This window comes from Durio zibethinus, chromosome 22, assembly GCF_047325235.1.
Source record: "Durio zibethinus cultivar Kanyao isolate XHJ-2024 chromosome 22, ASM4732523v1, whole genome shotgun sequence".
Lineage (NCBI taxonomy): Eukaryota > Viridiplantae > Streptophyta > Magnoliopsida > Malvales > Malvaceae > Durio > Durio zibethinus.
Genome location: NC_143183.1, coordinates 20050257 through 20069364, shown reverse-complemented (window position 1 = coordinate 20069364; position 19108 = coordinate 20050257). Strand labels below are relative to the sequence as shown.

Below are 19108 nucleotides of genomic sequence, written 5' to 3'. Positions count from 1 at the left end.
ATAAAACAATAAATTATGCTTTTGCAACATACTTTATTGATTTTTGCAACAAAAAATACTTTATTCATTGGAGCACCTTCTTATGATAAGTCAAGCCTACACTTTTTCTTTCAAATAATATTTACGATAATTTATATTTAATAATTTTAATTTTAATTTATAATAATTTTATGTGAAAATGTTTTTAAGATTATTGTTTTAAGAAGTGATTTAATTTCGATCTAAAATGAAATTTTTTATTTTTATAAAAAAATTATTTTTTGATTAATTTACCTTAATGATTAACGAAAATAAATACACAATTCCCTCTAAATTTAATATTTATAAGCAAACTTTCACTTTGGAAAATTAATTATTCTCTACAACCTTTACTCAATATAATTTAATCATTCTAGTATATATGATTAAGATTAGTAAAATATTATGAGTTTTTCTATAATATTGAAATTATAACTTGAAGTCATTCTTTTGGTATATATGATTAAGATTTTCTTAATTTCCAAAAAACAGATTTACTAAATTATATTTATTCATGAAACTTCAATAAATTTTATTTTTATTTTAATAAAAATTAAATTTTTTAATGGATTGAGTAATTAAATTTTAGTCCATTAGCTTAATTTAGTTTATAACTTACTACATTCTTTTTAGATCTATTATTAAAAAAGAAAATAAATTAATTTAGTAATTTTTTGAAATTATTTTCTTCAAACTTATTTTATATTTTGTAATTTTCTATAAAATTAAATATCACTATTTTATAAATTATTCATTATAAATATTAAATATTAAATATTTTGTTTTCTTTTTTAAGTTTATTATATTCTGACTATTTTATACTCTATAATTTTTTATTTCATGTAATACCAAGCACAATAATTTAAAATTACTAGTGTTTTATAATATTGTACCAAATATAATAATATAAGATCACTAGTGATCAAATCATGATGATAATCTTATCATTATAGTCATTAAATCACCACAATGATCTTAAAAATAATACCAAATGCTATATTGAGGAATTTTCTCAAATTTTTTAATATTAATGATAGATTTCGTTTTATACTATATTAGTAAACTTTTTAATTTCACAAATGATAATAAAAGACTGACAAATGTTTTTAATTTTTTATTAAATTTTTTATTTTTAATATATTCTAAAATATATATTGTCTTGTAAACCTCACTTATACAATTTAAAAATTTTATTGATAATTGATCAAATGACTTATTTTAATAATTTATTAAGAACTTCATTAGTTTTAATTAAAAAAATAAAATGCAATTAAATATTGAGATTAGTAACTAGCATTTGAAAGAGATGTGAACTAATGGGTGCAAAAATGTTAACAGTCAATATTTATATTTCTTACAAATGCAATTAATGCCTTATCTTACAAATTTTTCCAAAGGTTATCTTCCATTTGACACCATAATGTTTAATTAGGTATTATGAAACTTCCAACTCTTGTTTTCAAATATAAAAAAGCTAATAATTAAAATAATTCATAAAAATTTTGACCAAAAAAAAATAACTAAAAAATGATTAAGGATTCATTTGAATAGACGATAAAATTTATTTAAGTGAAATTAAAAATAATAATAAATATTATTATATATGCGATTGAAAAAAAAATTATTGTAATTATGATTGAAAATAATATTTTAATAAAAAATTTATATTGTATAAATTTCATTAAAATTGATATTTAGATTTAATTGATGATAATTAAAGTTTATCTGTATCTCACCAAAGATACAATTGCATCCAAATGCCACCTAATGATTTGTTTTATGCAATTAAAAATCACTATTGATTTGGAAGTAATTAACTTTTTGGTGGGACAAATCAATGGTTGGTTCTTGGCTCTTTTATGCACTTAAACCCATGTTAATGTTAATTTAAAGATTAGTATCAAGATTAAAGATTTCCTTCAAATTTTTTATAATATCTCCAAGTAGGGATGGAATATAAAAAACTGTGAAATCCTTTACATGAATTTGATGTTGAAATCCTTGACTAAATCAATGCATATGCATAATGTACCATATATGTAAAGATAAGAAAATCTTTATTTTAAACATTTGATTAATTTATTTTGAAAACATAATTGGTTAAATTAAACATTTAGTCATCCAACTTTAAGTGTTTTTTTTTTATTTGATCAACCAAATATAAAAAGTTATGATTCCATCATTAATATTTATGAATTTTTTGTCACCTAATTGCTAACTTCTAAGAAATGAAAATAATTATCAATGTCTGTTAGTTTGAGTGACAAAAAATTTAGTTCTCTTTAAATTAGGTATCAATTTTTTAATATTGTAAATAAAAAAAATAAATTAAAAAAAATTTATTCTTCTTACGAGATCTGATCTAACTCGATTCTGAATTAATCAAAATTTAAAATGATTATTAAATACCAAAAAATTTTAGAAAAAAAAATTATAATGAAATAATAATAATAATAATTTATTTAAACATAAAAAATTTGATGTTTCCCTGTCAGTTGTTATACAACTCAATGATAAAGTTTTTTTTAAAAAAAAGTATAAGTCAAAACTAGCTGGGTCAAACAAAGAGTGAATCACGCTCCAAAATATGACTTAGAATAGTGAGAAATCAACGCTTTGTTTTTGTTGGACCACACGAGGCATAAAATTTGTCAAACATATTTATTTTGTGTACAAATTGTCAAATTTCTACTCTAAATTTTAGCACGTCCTACACTTGACAACTAAAATGCAACCCATAAAGTTATCAACAAATGATAATGAATTTCTTTTTTTTGTATTAAAAATTTATTTTAATTTTTATCATTAAAATTAAAAATTTATATTTTATCAATAAATTATACGATTGTTAATAAAAAATAATAAATTTAGTTAAATATTTGTTTAAGTTATCAAATAAAAAGGGAAAATTTTCAATATATTAGGCTTAAAATTTCATAGTGGGAACCAAGTTAGGTGAGTAGATTTCATTTAAAAATGATTTTTAACAAAATTTTCATTTAAAAAAAAAAGAAAAAAAAGGTTGTAAACAAGTTTTAAAAACAATTATTATTACTTTTTAGTAATGCAATAAAAAATATTTATTATTACAAGTAAACTTATTTAATTGTGGATAAATTTTATTTAAAAAACGGCTAGAAAGATTATAGTTGTGGCATTGGGGAAGAAAGAAATTGGTAATAATAAAAGGCAATTATGTTGAAGGTGAAATATTTTTAGAGACAAAACAAACCTACCAAGGTGATTTTATTTTAAAACAAATTATTTATAATTTCAGGGAAATTAGTAGGCGATGGTATAATTATTTTTATTGTAAAAAAAAGCTTACAATAGAAAAAAAAAACTAAATTTACTTTAATTTAAACTCAAAACTTAGCTTACGTACTTTTTTGTAACTACGTTAAGGACAAAATTTATATTTAGTTTTTTTGTAAAGTTTGTGAAGTTTTTTTTAAATAATTTAATAAGAATTTTAATAAAAAATAAAATCAATAAATTGATAAAATTTAATATGAAAATTAATAATATATAAAAAATATTATTTATAATTTAAATTTGATGTATTTTTATTTAACGATAAAAATTTTATTAATATTTTAAATAAAAATATCTATCGAAAAAATATATAAAAATTTATTAAAAATTTTTCAAATCATACACATTTAATTTATGTAATGAAAATTTTCAATAAATCAATTTTAATTTTAATTTTAATTTGAATTTAATTATTTTTAATAAAATACTTCATTTAAAAAATTTTATCTAAGTTTTTCTCTTACTTTAATAAGTTATCATCCAATAAATGTATAAAACCAGCATATAAATAATCACAATTAATTTTTTAAACTCTCGTATTTATCTTGTATTAAGAATAAATTTATAAATTTATTTTATTAAATTATAAAATTATTAATTAATAATAATTCACTTAATAAAAAATTCTAACATATATTTCATGTGTATATAAAATTTGAACTTTTTTTTTTTTCAAAATTTCTTAAAAGAACAATAATAGAACATCACATGATGAAATTGATAATCCTTTTAGGTGGGCGGCCAATGTTTTAAAAGACTGGCCATCTTTTTGTCCCATCAATTAACTAATAATACTAAAAAAGAAATTAAACATCCTTTTTTTTTACTAATTTTTTACGGCAAGATTTTGTCCTTTATATTTACATAATTTATAAAAATAAATAAATAGGGCAAAAATGGGCACAAAGCAAACCAAGCCACTGTTCACCGCATAAATAAGAGGCATTCGGAAGTGGTCCCTTCACCTAAAATTAATAATATTAAAAAATCTGACAACCCGCCAACTAACCATTCCGACACCCAAACGTCCGTTATCCCCCAAATTATCAAAACTTCAGTCACGACAACCAAACATAACCCAATCATTTAACGGTTTCCGTTATTACACCATTCCTGTCCTTACTTGGGGTCCACCTGACATGGACCCGATCACTCAACCCGAGCCGCGTGGTTTTAAGGGACCCACCACCTGACGCGTCAACAGAAAGACGAAGACAAAACACACTCACCACCGAACCCGACCCCCGACGCTGATCCACATTCTTTAATTTCCCCCTATATATTTCCCTTCCCTTATCCCTTTCCTCTCCACAGATTCAATCACAGCAGAGCAAAAAAAAAAAAAAAAGAAAAAGAAAGGAAATATTTTGAATTGAAAAACAAAAATTAAAGCAACCTACCTTCTGCTCCTTTATTTCCCCTTATGAGAAACCAGAGAGTGCAAAATTTTCTCTACTCTTTTTAATTTATTCGTCTAAATTTGAGTGTCTTTGTTTATTGGGGTGAATTAATATGGGAACTGAAGTTTTAAGGCCTCACGATTGTTTGATCGAACGGATCCGGGTTGCTCCGACGGGTTGTTATCGCCGAAGATACGGAAATGGTAGCTTTAACTCTAGTTACTATTATAATACTAACAATAACAGCAACGGGAATGGTAAATTTAACAGGAAACCCGTTCAGAGGAAGCGGGTCGTATCGGATCAAGCGATTTCGAAGAGATTTAGCTCCGCTGATGACTTGAAGACGGTGAGGAACAATGTTACGATGGAGAAGGTTACGATTTTGAGACGAGGAGAGTCGTTGGATTCGAAGATTAAGAGCAACAACGGTGGTGGAAGAGAAGACGTGTTGGTTGTTACGGGTACGGATAGGTTGGGTCCGGATCCTGAAATGGTTCCGAAACAGACCAAAATTATGGATATTAAGTCTCCGGTTACCGGAAAATCTGACGTGTACGCCGGATCGGCTTTTGCTGTCTCTCCGGCGCCGAGTTCACTTCCTTTGCCTTCTTTCTCGAAGAAGAAACAGCTTTCTATTGATGATTCAGCTACTAGAGATCTCAGGCGTTTGCTTCGGCTCGATCTCTGAGGTCCAACCTGATCGTTTTGTCTCTTTCTCTCTCTCTCTCTCTCTCTCTCTCTCTCTCACGATCGTTTCGTCTCTATTTAGATCTCTCCGGAATTTTCAAGATCCGATTTCCCCCGGGATATTTTTTTCGAAACGGCGGATGGAATTGAAATCGGAGAAAACTATTAGCGGTGATTAGATAATATCCATATTGTTGTTGTCGTTGTATGTTAAAAAAAGTATGTGGCTCTGACGCTGTGTCTTTTCTTAGGGGGTGATCTGTTAAAAAAGAAAAATTAAGGGGTTGATATGTAATATTAAGGAATATTAGGTGCGGGGTTGGGTTTTTAAATGTTGGGATTTGAAAATGTTTTCTGCTCTGTTGTGAAAAAAAAGTGTGAGAGAGGTTTGCAATCTCGTCCCTTTGTTGTAAAGCAATGATAAAATCTGGGGAAAAATCAGTATGTTCGAAATTTCAGTGAATTAATTTATTATTATTTTTCTTTTCTATGTTCAGAGTGAAAAGAAGAGGAAAGGGGAAAAGAACTTTAAAAAGGCGGTGCCTTGGCTGGAACCATGATTAAAGTCTTATTTATTAACCTTTTTTGGTGGGAAAAGGACAATTGTTTATATTCATTTGTGTTTGCCGTGTCGAATCCCTTCCCGTTCTGTGTTTGTCCAAACTGGGCACCAACGACCAAAAGCAATTGGTAGGGGGTGTAATCAAGTCGATTTTCAAGATTAGATTCAGAATTTGATCTTAATTCAACAAGCTATACGTTGTAAGCTCAACTCGTATTTTACTTATACAATTAGAGTTTCATTAGATTGAATTTGATAAAATTAAAATATAAAAATAAAATAAAATATTTTTATTATTTATTTATATATACATATTAAATATATTCAAAATATTTAAAAAATAAAACTAAATTAAATTTTTAATTTTTAATCAACTATTAAAATATTTAAATTTTGATTTTATTTGAATAATTAAATTTGAGCTTAGCTTGATAAATTGAATCCAAATAATTTGACTAGTTTACACTCTTAATTATCTCACCTAATGATGTAAATGAGCTTATCTCATCTTATGATGCAAATAAGTTTATCTCATCTAATAATGTAAATGATATATTAATATTCATAAGTTATTTAGGTTTGATTCGAATAATATTTAAATTTAATTCGATTATTATCGACTCGATATTAAGTTTGAGTAGTTTGATTCATCGATCGAGTTGAGTTCGAATATTTTTATATCTAGTTTGAATAGTTCGTGAACTTAATCGAATTTTTATATTTAAATATATGTTTATTATTTTAATTAATAAAATATCTTAAATTAGAGCTCGAGTTTAAGCACAAATAATCAAATTTTTGTTAAATACAATAATCAATCTTATTTTTATATATTAATCGAACTTAATCGAGTGAGTTTGAATAATTTGATTTTTATCTCGAATCGAATTTAAATTAAAAAAATAAAACTCGATCGAATTCAAATAAAATTTTGAGTTTCAAATTTCAAATTAAATTCAAACTCACACTTAATATTATATCAACTCAAATTCAATAGAATACATTCATAATCTCGACTCAATTTAAGCCATGCAAACCCAAAAATCTAATGGTAGGTCACAACATAATATGGCTTCAATTATTGTTTGTATTCCATAATTGATCGGAGAAGATCATGACCATTCATTCTTGATGTCTTAGTTAAGAAGTATGAAAATTTATGGTAAAGGATTTATTAATGACTTCATAGACAATAATTATGAAAATAAATATTAAATAATACGTTAAAGTACATTATTATCAGGTTTGATTTAGCTATTATTATTATTATTTGAGATTAAAATCTAACGAATCATTACCTTGCATATAAAGTAACAAAAATTTATCATTTATATTAATGGGGTATTCCTAGAAATTTTTTAATTTTATTTGAAAATCAATTTAAAAAAATCAAAAAAATTGGAAATGGAACAACAAAATATAATAAAATCAAAATAAAATCACAAATTTCAATATTAAATCATAATATTATACAAAATTGACCTTAATCTCTGATTATTTCAATATAAAATTGATCTTTTCTTAAGAGTTGAAGCATTTGATATATAAGAGAGTCTAAACTTCTCTTGACTTTTGTGGTTAAAAGTGCGATGAAGGATTGGGCCAAGTGAAATTATTCAAAGCAGTAACCATTAGAGGAATTTGCTTGCAAAGTTTAATGCAAGTGTGCATTACTGCAAGCAAAGAAATGCAATTAGTTCTTAATAAAAGTTGGAAATTTCAGTCTTGAACAAAATGGCTGAGGCTGGTGTGATGAGTCAGTCTTTGACTTTCTTCCTAATTTTCTATGGAAAAATCTTGATTTTTTTAATGAAATTACAAGAGAAATTATAATTATAATTAAATATTACATCGGTATATAATATATTATTAAATAATGAGATAATAAATTAAAACATAATTAAATAATTAAATTCACATATAATAGAATTTGAAACCTAAAGTTTTAAGCCACCTTCCTACTAAACCAAAGCTTTATTGGTGAAAGTCTCCATCATTTTAGGTACAAAGGGAAGGGATTTTTTCCTTGGATTCTTAACATATACTTTGATTTTTTCTTCTCTTGTGACTTTTGTGATGTACAAAGGATAATAATGTTCTTTTTTTTTTTTAATGAAATTATTGTATAAGCATAAATTATAATTATAATCAAATAATTTTAGTGATATATATAAATTTAATATTTAACTCAATTAATTTATTTAATTATTTTTAAAAGTAACATTCAATAAATTTAAGATTCAAATCCTAGTAATTATAATTTTTTATATATGTAAAAAAAATTTGATACTTAATTCAATTAATTTTATAATTATTTTTAAAAATAACATATTATAAATTTAAAATTTAAAATTTAATAATTATAATTTTTTTATTGTTATCAACAGATTACGGCTTCGTTTGTAAAAAATATATATATCAATATGAAAAAACCAATATAATAACCCAATCAACAATCAATAAAATCAACATATCTTTGCGTGAATCATACTTAATGGAGACTTGAAGTGGGAACTTAAAAGTTTAAGGGCGTCATCCTGGTCATTAATACACGTTGGCCTATGACAGAAGATGAAAGAAGAGATGGTTTTTGATATGTGTAAAAGCCTGGCCCTGCTTGAAGTGCAGGATTTCTATGGGGACCTCCGTCTGTGCCCTCCGTCGTTGTTGAAGACAGATCAAAGCATCAATGAGACTCGGACTAGGGCCAGAGACCACCAATCCTTAAAGCCTTGAGTGGGCCATTTCAACAGAGGCTGACCCAAAAACTAATTCTGAGTTACTATGATTTTACTTTCTTATATCCAATTCTCCTTTAATCTTATTTAGTACCATCAATTTCCTTTTTTTTTTTTTTTAAGTTTGGTTTTGGATTTTTAAATTTCGAAAGGAAAAGTGATTAAAAAAGAAGTGATATTAAAGTAGAACATATGATTTCTAGATTTTGTTGACTTAAAAAATATAATATTTTTGTATTTAATTCATAAAAATGTAAAATTACCTAATAATTTTTTTTTTCATATTATTATTAATAATACGTGAATAACAATAACAATCATAATATTAACATATGAATAATATGTGACTCCATTAACATGTCGTTTTGAGAAAAAAAATTACTTCCCTAGACTAAACCTTTAAATATAAATTATATTATATCAGTAAACTCAAAATTTAAAAGTTTCGAATCATCTTTCTTATCATTGAGATAGACGAGACTCTGTTAGCATGTCATTCAATTTTAGGTGAGTCCAATTCAAAAAATGAAGGGCAAGAGATTGTATGCTTTAGTATCTAGAAAAATTACTTGCAATTTGAAGTTCATCTTCACTATATTTTAAAAGATTTTCAAATTTGTATTTAGTTTTTAGTTCAAACTTGGCTACTTACAACAACTATGAAAATTTCATCTCGGATTTAGTTGAATTTATGCTATAAACTCAATAGAATGGAAGGAGTTTTTTTTTTTTTGTCAAAAAACACTCCTATCTAGTAACATGATTTAATTTTCTCTTTCCTTTCTTTGTTTTCTCGATCCTTTTTTTTTTTCTCATGTCAATTTTTTATACAAAACAATTTAATAATTATGAGTCAATCACATTAACCATATTTTATTAGTTTTTTTCCAAAATGAAAAATTCAAGAATGGTGAACTTAATTAGAGATTAACTCATTTGGTACAAGTTACTACGTTTAATAGATGATATACTGTAAATCTAAAATTCAAATCTTAATGCCAATAAAATTTATTTTTTATTTTCAAATAGCTATATTATGTATAAAAAAAAAAATGACTATAATCTTTCCCAAGAGCCAAGTGGAGGTTAATTACCATTAAAACATCTACCTATTTGATGAAATAATCATAATAGAGATTTCGATGTGTCATAATGGGTTTTGGACAGTTAGACTTAAAATTAATTTTAAAATTGAAAAAACAAGGAGAGTTGTCACTAATATTTTTTATAGTATAATTGGTTATTAAAAAATTTATCTTTTTAATAAAACAGTAAAATGAGTTTAAAGTTTATCAAAAGTCAATTTTGGTTTATGAGATTAAAATTGGGTTTGGGAGTCGGTTATGTATTATAAAAGCTTAGCTCCCTTACAACACTCATAAAATTTGGTACCAATTAATCATGTCTTATCTTCAAGGTTCAATAAAATGATTTCAATTTGAAATTTAGTAATAATTTCCTTTATTATTAGTTTTTTCACCAAATGAAAAATTCAAGAATGGTGAACTTAATTAGAGATTAACTTAATTGGTACCAATTACTATGTTTAATAGATGATATAGTGTAAATTTGAAATTCAAATCTCAACCAATTCTATGTTTAATATATGATATAGTGTAAATTTGAAATTCAAATCTCAACACTATAAATTTTTTTCTATCTTTAAATTGTGATATTATGTATAAAAAAAATAAAAAATGACTAGAGTCTTTCCCAAGAGCCAAGTGGAGGTTAATTACCATTAAAACATCTACCTATTTGATGAAATAACCATACTAGAGATTTTGATGTGTCATAATTGGTTTTGGATCGTTAGATGTAAAATTAATTTTACAATCGAAAAAATAAGAGGAGTTGTTACTAATATTTTTTTAAGGTGTAATTGCTCATCCAAAAGTTTTTTTTTTTTAATAAAGCAGTAAAACAAGTTTAAAGTTTAGCAAAAGATAATTTTGGTTTACAAAAACAAAATTGGATTTTAGAGTCAGTTATGTGTGGGAAAAGCTTAGCTCCCCCACAATACCCATAAAAATTGGTACCAATTAATCATACTTTATCATTAGGGTTGGATAAAATAGTTTTGGTTTGAAATTTAATAATAATTATCTTTATTTATTTTTTTAAAGAAAATAAATTTTATTAGAAGTATTTGTTTAGGAATATTGTGAAAATTTTTAAGTTAAAGATTTACCTTAAAATTCTTCAACATCTAAGTAGAATTTTAAAGATAACTTTTTTTATTTAAGATTCACCATGACATTCCTTGAAAATAAAAAAACATTATTTGCAGATGATAATTATTGGTTTTTTTCCAACATCTAGGTAAAATACTAAAAATTATTTCCTTCGAAATACTATTTTAGTTTTATTTCAAAATTGATTTTTTTCAAGTAAAATTTTTCATAAGAAATATTTTATGCAAAAAAAAAAAGAGATGATGCTATAATTAACCAAGAAACAATAGTAACAATTAAAAAATGAGCATATGGAATAAATGTAAGTCATAATCTAAAAATAAATATATGCAAATGAATGTCATGCAAGACAATAAAATGCAATTTTGTGATTTGATCCTTAAATATAAAGAGATCACTTGGACTCCCCAACATGTAGGCAGAGTTTATGTGTGATTATTTATATTTAAGATATTATTTTTAATAATATTTCTTTACTTTTTTTTTATCTTATTATTATTTTTAGGTTAAGAAATTATATGAAAAAAATCTTAATAAAATAAAAAATTTCAAATATCCCATCATCTAGGTGGCATTTGGGAATAATTTACTTCATGGGAAACTTTCATACAAATCTTTTAAATTTTATGATGGTTTTGGAGTATGAGCTTAGGTAATGGCTATATGATCTCGTTTTAGGGTTTTAAAGTTTTGAAGTTTTAGGTTTTGTGTTTTAAGATTTTGAGATTTTAGGGTTTTGAGGTTTTAGGATTTAGGAATAAAAAAAAAGGAGAATTGTCGATAACCCAAACTTCCTTAATTATCTCCAAAACTTAAGTGGACTTTTGAAGCAAGTTTGATTTTCATAATTCTCTTTTTTTCTTAACAGTTTCATACTAATGCAATGTGAAACAAATAAATTGTGTGAATAAAAGCTAAAAATTAGAACCACCAATTTAATCAATTTTATGCATATTTTTCTTATTTACTTAATTTTTATTGTTTCCTTTTTAAAACAAAAATTAAAAATGAAAGAAATTTTATTTATAATTTTTTGGTTTATGAAGGAAAATTTTTTGTTTTTTAATTAAATTTTTTAATTTTTAATTTTTTAATATTTAGGTGGAATGGAATTCATAAAACACGATTTTAAATTTTCTCCAACATATAGGCAGGGTTTTTAAGATCTTTTTTTAAAAAAAAAACAATTTAGCTTTTAAACCCCTTTTTTCTAAAAAACAATATCTTTAAACCAAAATTATCCTTTTTTAAATAATAATAATAATAATAATAATATCATAATACAAGACACCCATAATCTCATTTTTATAATTACGATTTTTTTATGGTCATGGATGCAAAAGAGAAATAAATATATATAGACACATTATAAAATGATCAAGGCCAAGAAATTATACACAACAAGATTTTATTGTTAAAGTTCAAAACTCATAATCAACTAAGTCCAATGAATGGAGCTATTGGGCTAGAACCATATGGTTTGGGTTGGATCCACCAAAATCGGGTTGGGCTATTAAGTTGGGCCGATCTTTGGATTGGTGGGTCATAAGTGAGTCGGTTCGGGTTGACTAGATTTTTTTTTTTACACTTTATAAAAGCTTAATTTTTTTTTTACTCATTTCTTTCTTTCCTCTAAGAAAAAAATCTCCAACTCTTAAAAGAAACCATACATTGCCTCCTTTAAGAACCTATTTTTCGATGTCAATTGCCACCACTTTCGCTGGTTACCATTGCTGTCTAATGTCGTCTTCCCTCTTTTTTTTATTCTTTTTTCTTCTTATTTCCTCTCTTCTTTTTTTTTTCTCGCTGAAAGGCTTCAGTCATTGGTCAACAACACCTCTTTACCATCATCGGCTCCTCCCTTCCTTCTTCTTTTTTTGGTTGGTCGAATCGAAGCCATCTCTTTCTCTTTTTTTTTTTAATGGTTCTTCATTGTGATGTTAATTTTTTGGTGTGATTTATGGCTTTTGATTTTAGGTATATGTTTGGCTGAATAAAAGGGTTATTGGCTAGATTTTTTTTAAATTTTTTTTTATTTTGTATGTATAGTGGCTTGACTGATTTGTTTTTATTTCTTTGTTGTGGCTTTTATGGAGAGAAGAACTATGGCAGTGGGTGTTTTTTAAGATGGTTGGAGGTTGGTTTTGGGATTTTACTAGGTGCTTTGGAAGAGGGCTAATGGCTTTGGTGATTTTTGCTGGGTGTTGATGTTGCATACAGTGGCATCCAAATGGTGTGAAGATTGGTAGGCTTAAGAGTTTTGTATGGGTGTTGAGAGCGTGGGGTTCAAATTGTAGAATGCCGAATGAGATTTTCAGTCTCATTTTTGTGTTTTTAATGGTAATTTCGATAGAAATGAGTTCTATGATAATTGATGGTTTGCTGTTAGTTTCGAGTGAAGTAGGGTGCAAAGGTTATGGGTTAAAGGGGGCCAAATGACCTTCTGGTTTTCGGGACTGTGATTTTGACGATTGGAGACTTTAATGGTGTTTTAGGTTTTGTGGAATAGTTTTGATGGTGGTGATGATCGGTTTGATAAAATGATGGTCTTTGATAAAAACCGGGTGAAAGGGCTCCCCTTTTTCATGAATGGCCAAATGGTTTTCTCTTTTCTTTTTTTTTTTTTTTTTTTTTTTTTGTAAATTGGCTTTTTCCTTATAAAACTCAACTTTCCCTTGAAAAGTCTTTTTGGAATTAGCTTTTTGGATTGATGTGGTAGACATGTGGCAATAGTTACAGATGAAGCATGCTGCTACTGTAGTTGGGTCAGTGAACTTTGCTGAATCTGGGGTGTTGAAACCCTTTGATCAATCATGTTAAGAGGAAAAATCAGGCTAAAAATGAGGTAAAAAAGGAAAGCTAAAAGCAAAATTATCAATAAAGAAAGTGAAGTAAGACTCCCAAATGACCTTGGTTTTTTTTTTTTATCATTTATCAATTTATAATAAATAATTAAATTTAAAAATATATAGATAAATAGAATTGGGCTTTAAAATCAAATGTTAGATTTTTAAATTACGGTTCTAAAATTTGATTTTGGACTTTGGGCTTTTAAGCCCATATGACTTAATCTCAAATAAACTTAAATTAAATTAAATCGGGCCTTGGCCCATGCGAAAACGATTAAAAAATGAGTAATCCGATTTAAAATTTGGACGAGTCCAATTAGAATACCTAAACTAATTCAAATCAAAACATTCAAATTAAACATAAAAATCTATGATCTCAAATTATTTCGGATAAAATTAGGTACCTACATGATGCATTACATGATGCATGCGTTGAGTTTTTCTTGGAGTTTTTTTCCTTGTCAAGTTGCAAATACACTCCTCCCAAGGAACTAAAAAATTAGCCTGATAGTGATCCAACTTTTCTGAAAATAGTGTGTAACAAACTAGAGCTGTCCCAAATTAGGCACGAATTAGGCAATTGAAAAAAAAAATTGTAAATTGTAGAATGTATTAGCGAACTATATCTATATATATATATATATATTTATTTATTTATTTATCCTTGGACAAATTCAAAGTGGTAGTTCAACATCTAGACTTCTATTTTTGTTAGTAAATTTGATAGACTCGTAGTATCATACACATTTCCATGTTTAAAAGTAAACAGATAAACTTAACTAATGAGCTTAATTTGCAGAAAAGGTTATGTTAGATGATCTGAAATCCAAAAAAAGAGGATGGATATGATAATGACAGTTTATATTATAAATAATGCAAAATTTAAGAGTAAGAATCTCGTGTATCTTATTTTTTTTTGTTGTAATTCACTATTTTTGGACTATTATTTATCATTTTTTATGCTGAATATGAAGTGAGTTTAGAGAACTAATTAAAATTTTTCTAGTGAAGATAATTATGATTATCAGAAATAATAATGGATCAAATTGGATTCAATTTAGTTAATTATTTTGATTAATATTGTATAATATTTTAAAATTTTAATAATTGATTCAAATTTAAATCCAAACTTCTTTTAAAATCGAATTGATTTAAATTAAATATTATGTGTTTTATTTAGTTTTGATCATTGGTTCTTGAATTTTTTTAAAAAATTTGTTATTATTTTTATATTATTTTAAACATATTTAAATAAATTTAGATATAAAATAATTATTTTTATTTTATAAAAATTTAAAATTTATATAAAAAGTAATAAAAATGATATATTCAATTTGATTCAAATATTTTTTATTTTCTTACTTCATAACATGAAAAATCAATCCAAACCGAATAAAAAAATCAATTCAAACTCAATCAACTACTATAATTTTAAATTTGGTATTCCAAATATTTTTCCCTAGCCTAATGATTATTATCCGAAAAAGTTTTAGTTGGCACTCTTTCAAAAGACTGCCAGTTACTTGCCAATCCGCAACTCAACCAGCTATAATTATCAATTGACAAGAGAGTTAATTGCCTTGTTGATTATGCAAAACTTTAGTTTGAAGCATTGGTTTCATGTCAAATTTCTATTTTGCACTTAAACCACGCGTTGAATGACAGCATATTTATTGCTTAAGAAATACTTTTTATAGGATATATATATATATATATGTGTGTGTATGTATATATACATACATATATAATATATTTTAATAATAGCTTTTAATTTCAAATTATTAGAAAAAACATGTTTTTAAAAAGAGATATCTATTAACAATGAAAATTTTAAAACAAAGTTAGCAAAACGATACATATTTTTTAGGCTATAATAAAAATAAAATAAAAAAAGATGTGATAACATTTTAATTACGATTGTGCAGTTAAAATATTTCATTATCAATATGTCGAAATGAATATTTATCTTAATATATAGCAAGCTAAAAAAAATGGAAGAAATTTAATTCAACATATTTGTTTAATTAAGTATATATTACCATAGAGAGAAGAAATAAAAAATAATGCAGGTTCTGAAGGCTTTATGTGAAAAAAGAAAGAAAAACCATAAATGTTTTTTATTTTTGTTTGAGATTTTTTGGTGTTCGGTAACTACTTTGAGCCTCGATTAATTTGAAGTCAAGTCAGGTCAAACTTATAAGAGAGGTAAGCTCTCTTAAGTTATTTTTTCTATTTACAAAACTCAAAATCGAGACTTTATTTAAAGAGAATTGAATATTCTATTATTTGGACCAAAAGGTGTTGGTTAAATGTTTATATTTTAAGCATTATGGTTGCATATTGGAGATGAACAAGTGAATAATTATTTTGTCTTATATTTGTCATATCTGATTCAGCAAAAATTGACCTTTAATTTCAATTATAATTTTTTTTTTCAAAAAGATAAGTATAATACTCAGTCGTTTTTGTCATCTTTCGTCTTTTTATCATTAAACCAATCATATTTCTTTAATTAATTGAAGGATAACCTACATAAAATTTTATACTCAATTTAGCAATTAAGATTTAAAAGTAATCAATTAAATAATTTTGTCAAAATTGATAGTTTAAGTGAGGTTAGGAAAAAATTCAAGAATGCAAGTAATCTATTTTAAAATCATAAAAATTAACAATTTGTGTTTGAAAACAACTCAAGTGATGAATGCATACCCTTTGTTAGTATAATAAAATTATATATAAAAGAAATCAGACTTTTAACAACAGGAGGTTTTTTTAGTTTGCATGTTTGACCGAAATTAAAGCTTTTTAATTATATATAAAAAAATCTTGCATACTTTGGAGGCTAAGTCCAAGCTTCCAGCTATATATATAACTGGTTTTTATTTTAGTATGATAAACCTTAATGATTTCCTCTTAATGTTTAATTCACGAAAAAATTGAAGTTTGAATAATTATTTTAAAAATTTAATGTTATTATATATTTTTATTTATCATATTAATCTATTACTTATTTTATATTATAATGAAATATATGATATAAATTTCTTCATATTTTATTCATAAAATTTAAAATTTTCACTTTCATGAAGTATATGTCACGAATTTTTTTGGTGGAATAGAGAAAATATGGGAACCCTAAAGCTTAAAGGGAGGTAGGCAAAGCTTTCGAAGGGTAAAAGCAAAGCCATTCTATATGTAGTAGGCCAGATTTACGTAGAAGCAACTCTCTCGAATTTTTTCTGCAGTTGTTTTTGAAAATTCTCTCTATAAATACACCTCAAACTTTGCTACAAAAGAATCATCCAAAAGAACCTCATTTTCAAGGCAAAATCAAGTAAACTTTTCGCTTTCCAAAATGGCTAACTCCTCCACGTCTTCCTCATCAACTTCCATCTCAGACAAAACATTGGCAGGTTTGGGAAGCCTCATCAAACTCCTCCCAACAGGAACTGTCTTCGTATTCCAGTTCCTTAACCCTGTTTTAACCAACAACGGCGATTGCAGCCCTGTCAACAAGGTCTTCACCAGCATCCTCATTGGTCTTTGTGGGTTATCTTGTGTTTTCGCTTGCTTTACAGATAGCTACAAAGGCAGTGATGGGTTAGTTCATTATGGTATAGCCACAGTTAGTGGTCTTTGGACGTCTTCGGGTTCGGGTTCGGTTAACTCGTCGAGCTACAAGCTGAGGATTAGTGATTTTGTCCATGCATTTTTTTCTGTGATTGTGTTTGCTGTGTTGTCTCTGTTGGATTCTAACACTGTAAAATGTTTTTATCCATCTTTTGAGTCCACTGAGAAGGCTGTGCTCATGAGTTTGCCTCCTGTTATTGGTGCAGTTTCCGGGGCAATTTTCATGTTATTCCCTAACACCCGCCAAGGGATAGGCTACCCTTCAAGTTCAAGTGATTCCTCGAACTCTAAATAACTCTAATTCGGACAACTTTAAGTTTGCTTGGTCGGATAAATTAATTGATTAAGGATTGCTACATAAACTTTGTAATTTTTTTTTTTGTTTGGATCAAATGTTTGTTTGATTAGATATTGAAAAAGAAGGGAAAGGATGTCAGATGCATGCCATCGCCCTTGAAATATAGTATGTGCTAGCTAGGTTTGCTGTATTATGATTCTATATCAATTTATGCGATAATTAATGATATTTTTCCTTAGTTTATATTAAAATTTATGTGCTAATTAATAAATTGTTTTTTTTCCTTTTTTTTTTGTTTTTTATTCAATTTTAATCCATTTGAAATGGGTAAGAAAAATAGTTTAATGAATTGGGATTTAATTTAAATGATTCATCTATCTCTCTTAAGAGATGAATTTCTGCAAAGTTGAGACTTGATTCTTAATGTTTATAAATTTTCTTTATCTCATTATTGCCTAGCTATAATCTTTGATCGCTTTTGCAAAAAAAAAAAAAAAAAAAGGTTCAATGATACTTGACATATAACATCTTAACTTTGAAACAAATTTTAAATTGAAATTTTCATCATCAACTTAATTATTTATGAAATTTTTTTTCATGAGTTGATGATGAAACGATGACTTACCTTAATATGCTATATGCCATTAATTTTTTTAAGAAATTGCAGTCATAATCATATTCAATTATTACATCATAATCAAATTATAATTATCGAATAATTAACTAATAAATTAAAACATAACTAAACAACTAAATACACACAGTAAAATTAAAATTTAAAATTTTAAGGTTTTAAGACATCCTCCTTGTCATTAAGCTAATGTTTTATTCGTTATATGTTTCTGTAGGATTTTGTCATCCTAATCTTGACGAGGTTTAACATATTCACGAAATTCCAAATTCTTAAATATTTCTATTGGATAAATTTAATTTCTGTTTGAATTTTGTGAATATGTTAAACCTGGTTAGGATTCTACAGTGACTTTGATCCGAGTCTATTGAATCAAAACTTTATGATTTACAGGCGAAATGTAGATTTTTTTTAACATTAAAAAGCCAAATGCATATTTGTTTTTGAATTTCATAGCTTTGGCCTTCTGGTATTTGTCTTACCGACAACTTATATTTGGGTAATTTGCAATTAGAAAATACAAAGTTAAAGGTCTGCAATTTGAGCAGCAACTTCATATTTGTTTTTCCCAATCCATACAAAGAGAATTAAATTGATTGGTTAACATTTTGTTCCAAACTTGTTTACGTAGACCATGCAATTGAAATTCAGTATAAGTTACACTTAAATTCAACACCAAACAATCAAACAGGAGAAAACAAAAAGTAGAGTAGAAAACGAAACATTGACTAAAAAATAAGAACTTGTCAAATTGGAAATTAAATGGCCAAAGGTAATTTCTA

General features: G+C 25.9%; 2 protein-coding genes across 3 annotated transcripts; both read left to right on the top strand.

Annotated features, from left to right (window-relative positions):
- The first annotated feature begins 4633 nt into the window (after nt 1–4633).
- LOC111306789 (uncharacterized) lies at nt 4634–6289 on the top strand. 2 transcript variants are annotated; one of them, XM_022904706.2, is made up of 2 exons: nt 4634–5425; nt 5921–6289. In XM_022904706.2, exon 1 carries the CDS (start codon nt 4846–4848, stop codon nt 5422–5424), a length of 579 nt encoding a protein of 192 aa, XP_022760441.2. In that variant the 5' UTR covers nt 4634–4845; the 3' UTR covers nt 5425; nt 5921–6289. The 2 variants fall into 2 exon arrangements, with proteins under 2 accessions (XP_022760441.2, XP_089607824.1); XM_089751698.1 differs by lacking the exon at nt 5921–6289 and adding an exon at nt 5506–5913.
- Nucleotides 6290–17041: 10752 nt separating this feature from the next.
- Nucleotides 17042–17946, top strand: LOC111307442 (protein DMP2-like). The gene has a single exon (XM_022905460.2). It carries the CDS (start codon nt 17123–17125, stop codon nt 17690–17692), a length of 570 nt encoding a protein of 189 aa, XP_022761195.2. The 5' UTR covers nt 17042–17122; the 3' UTR covers nt 17693–17946.
- Nucleotides 17947–19108: the final 1162 nt, after the last annotated feature.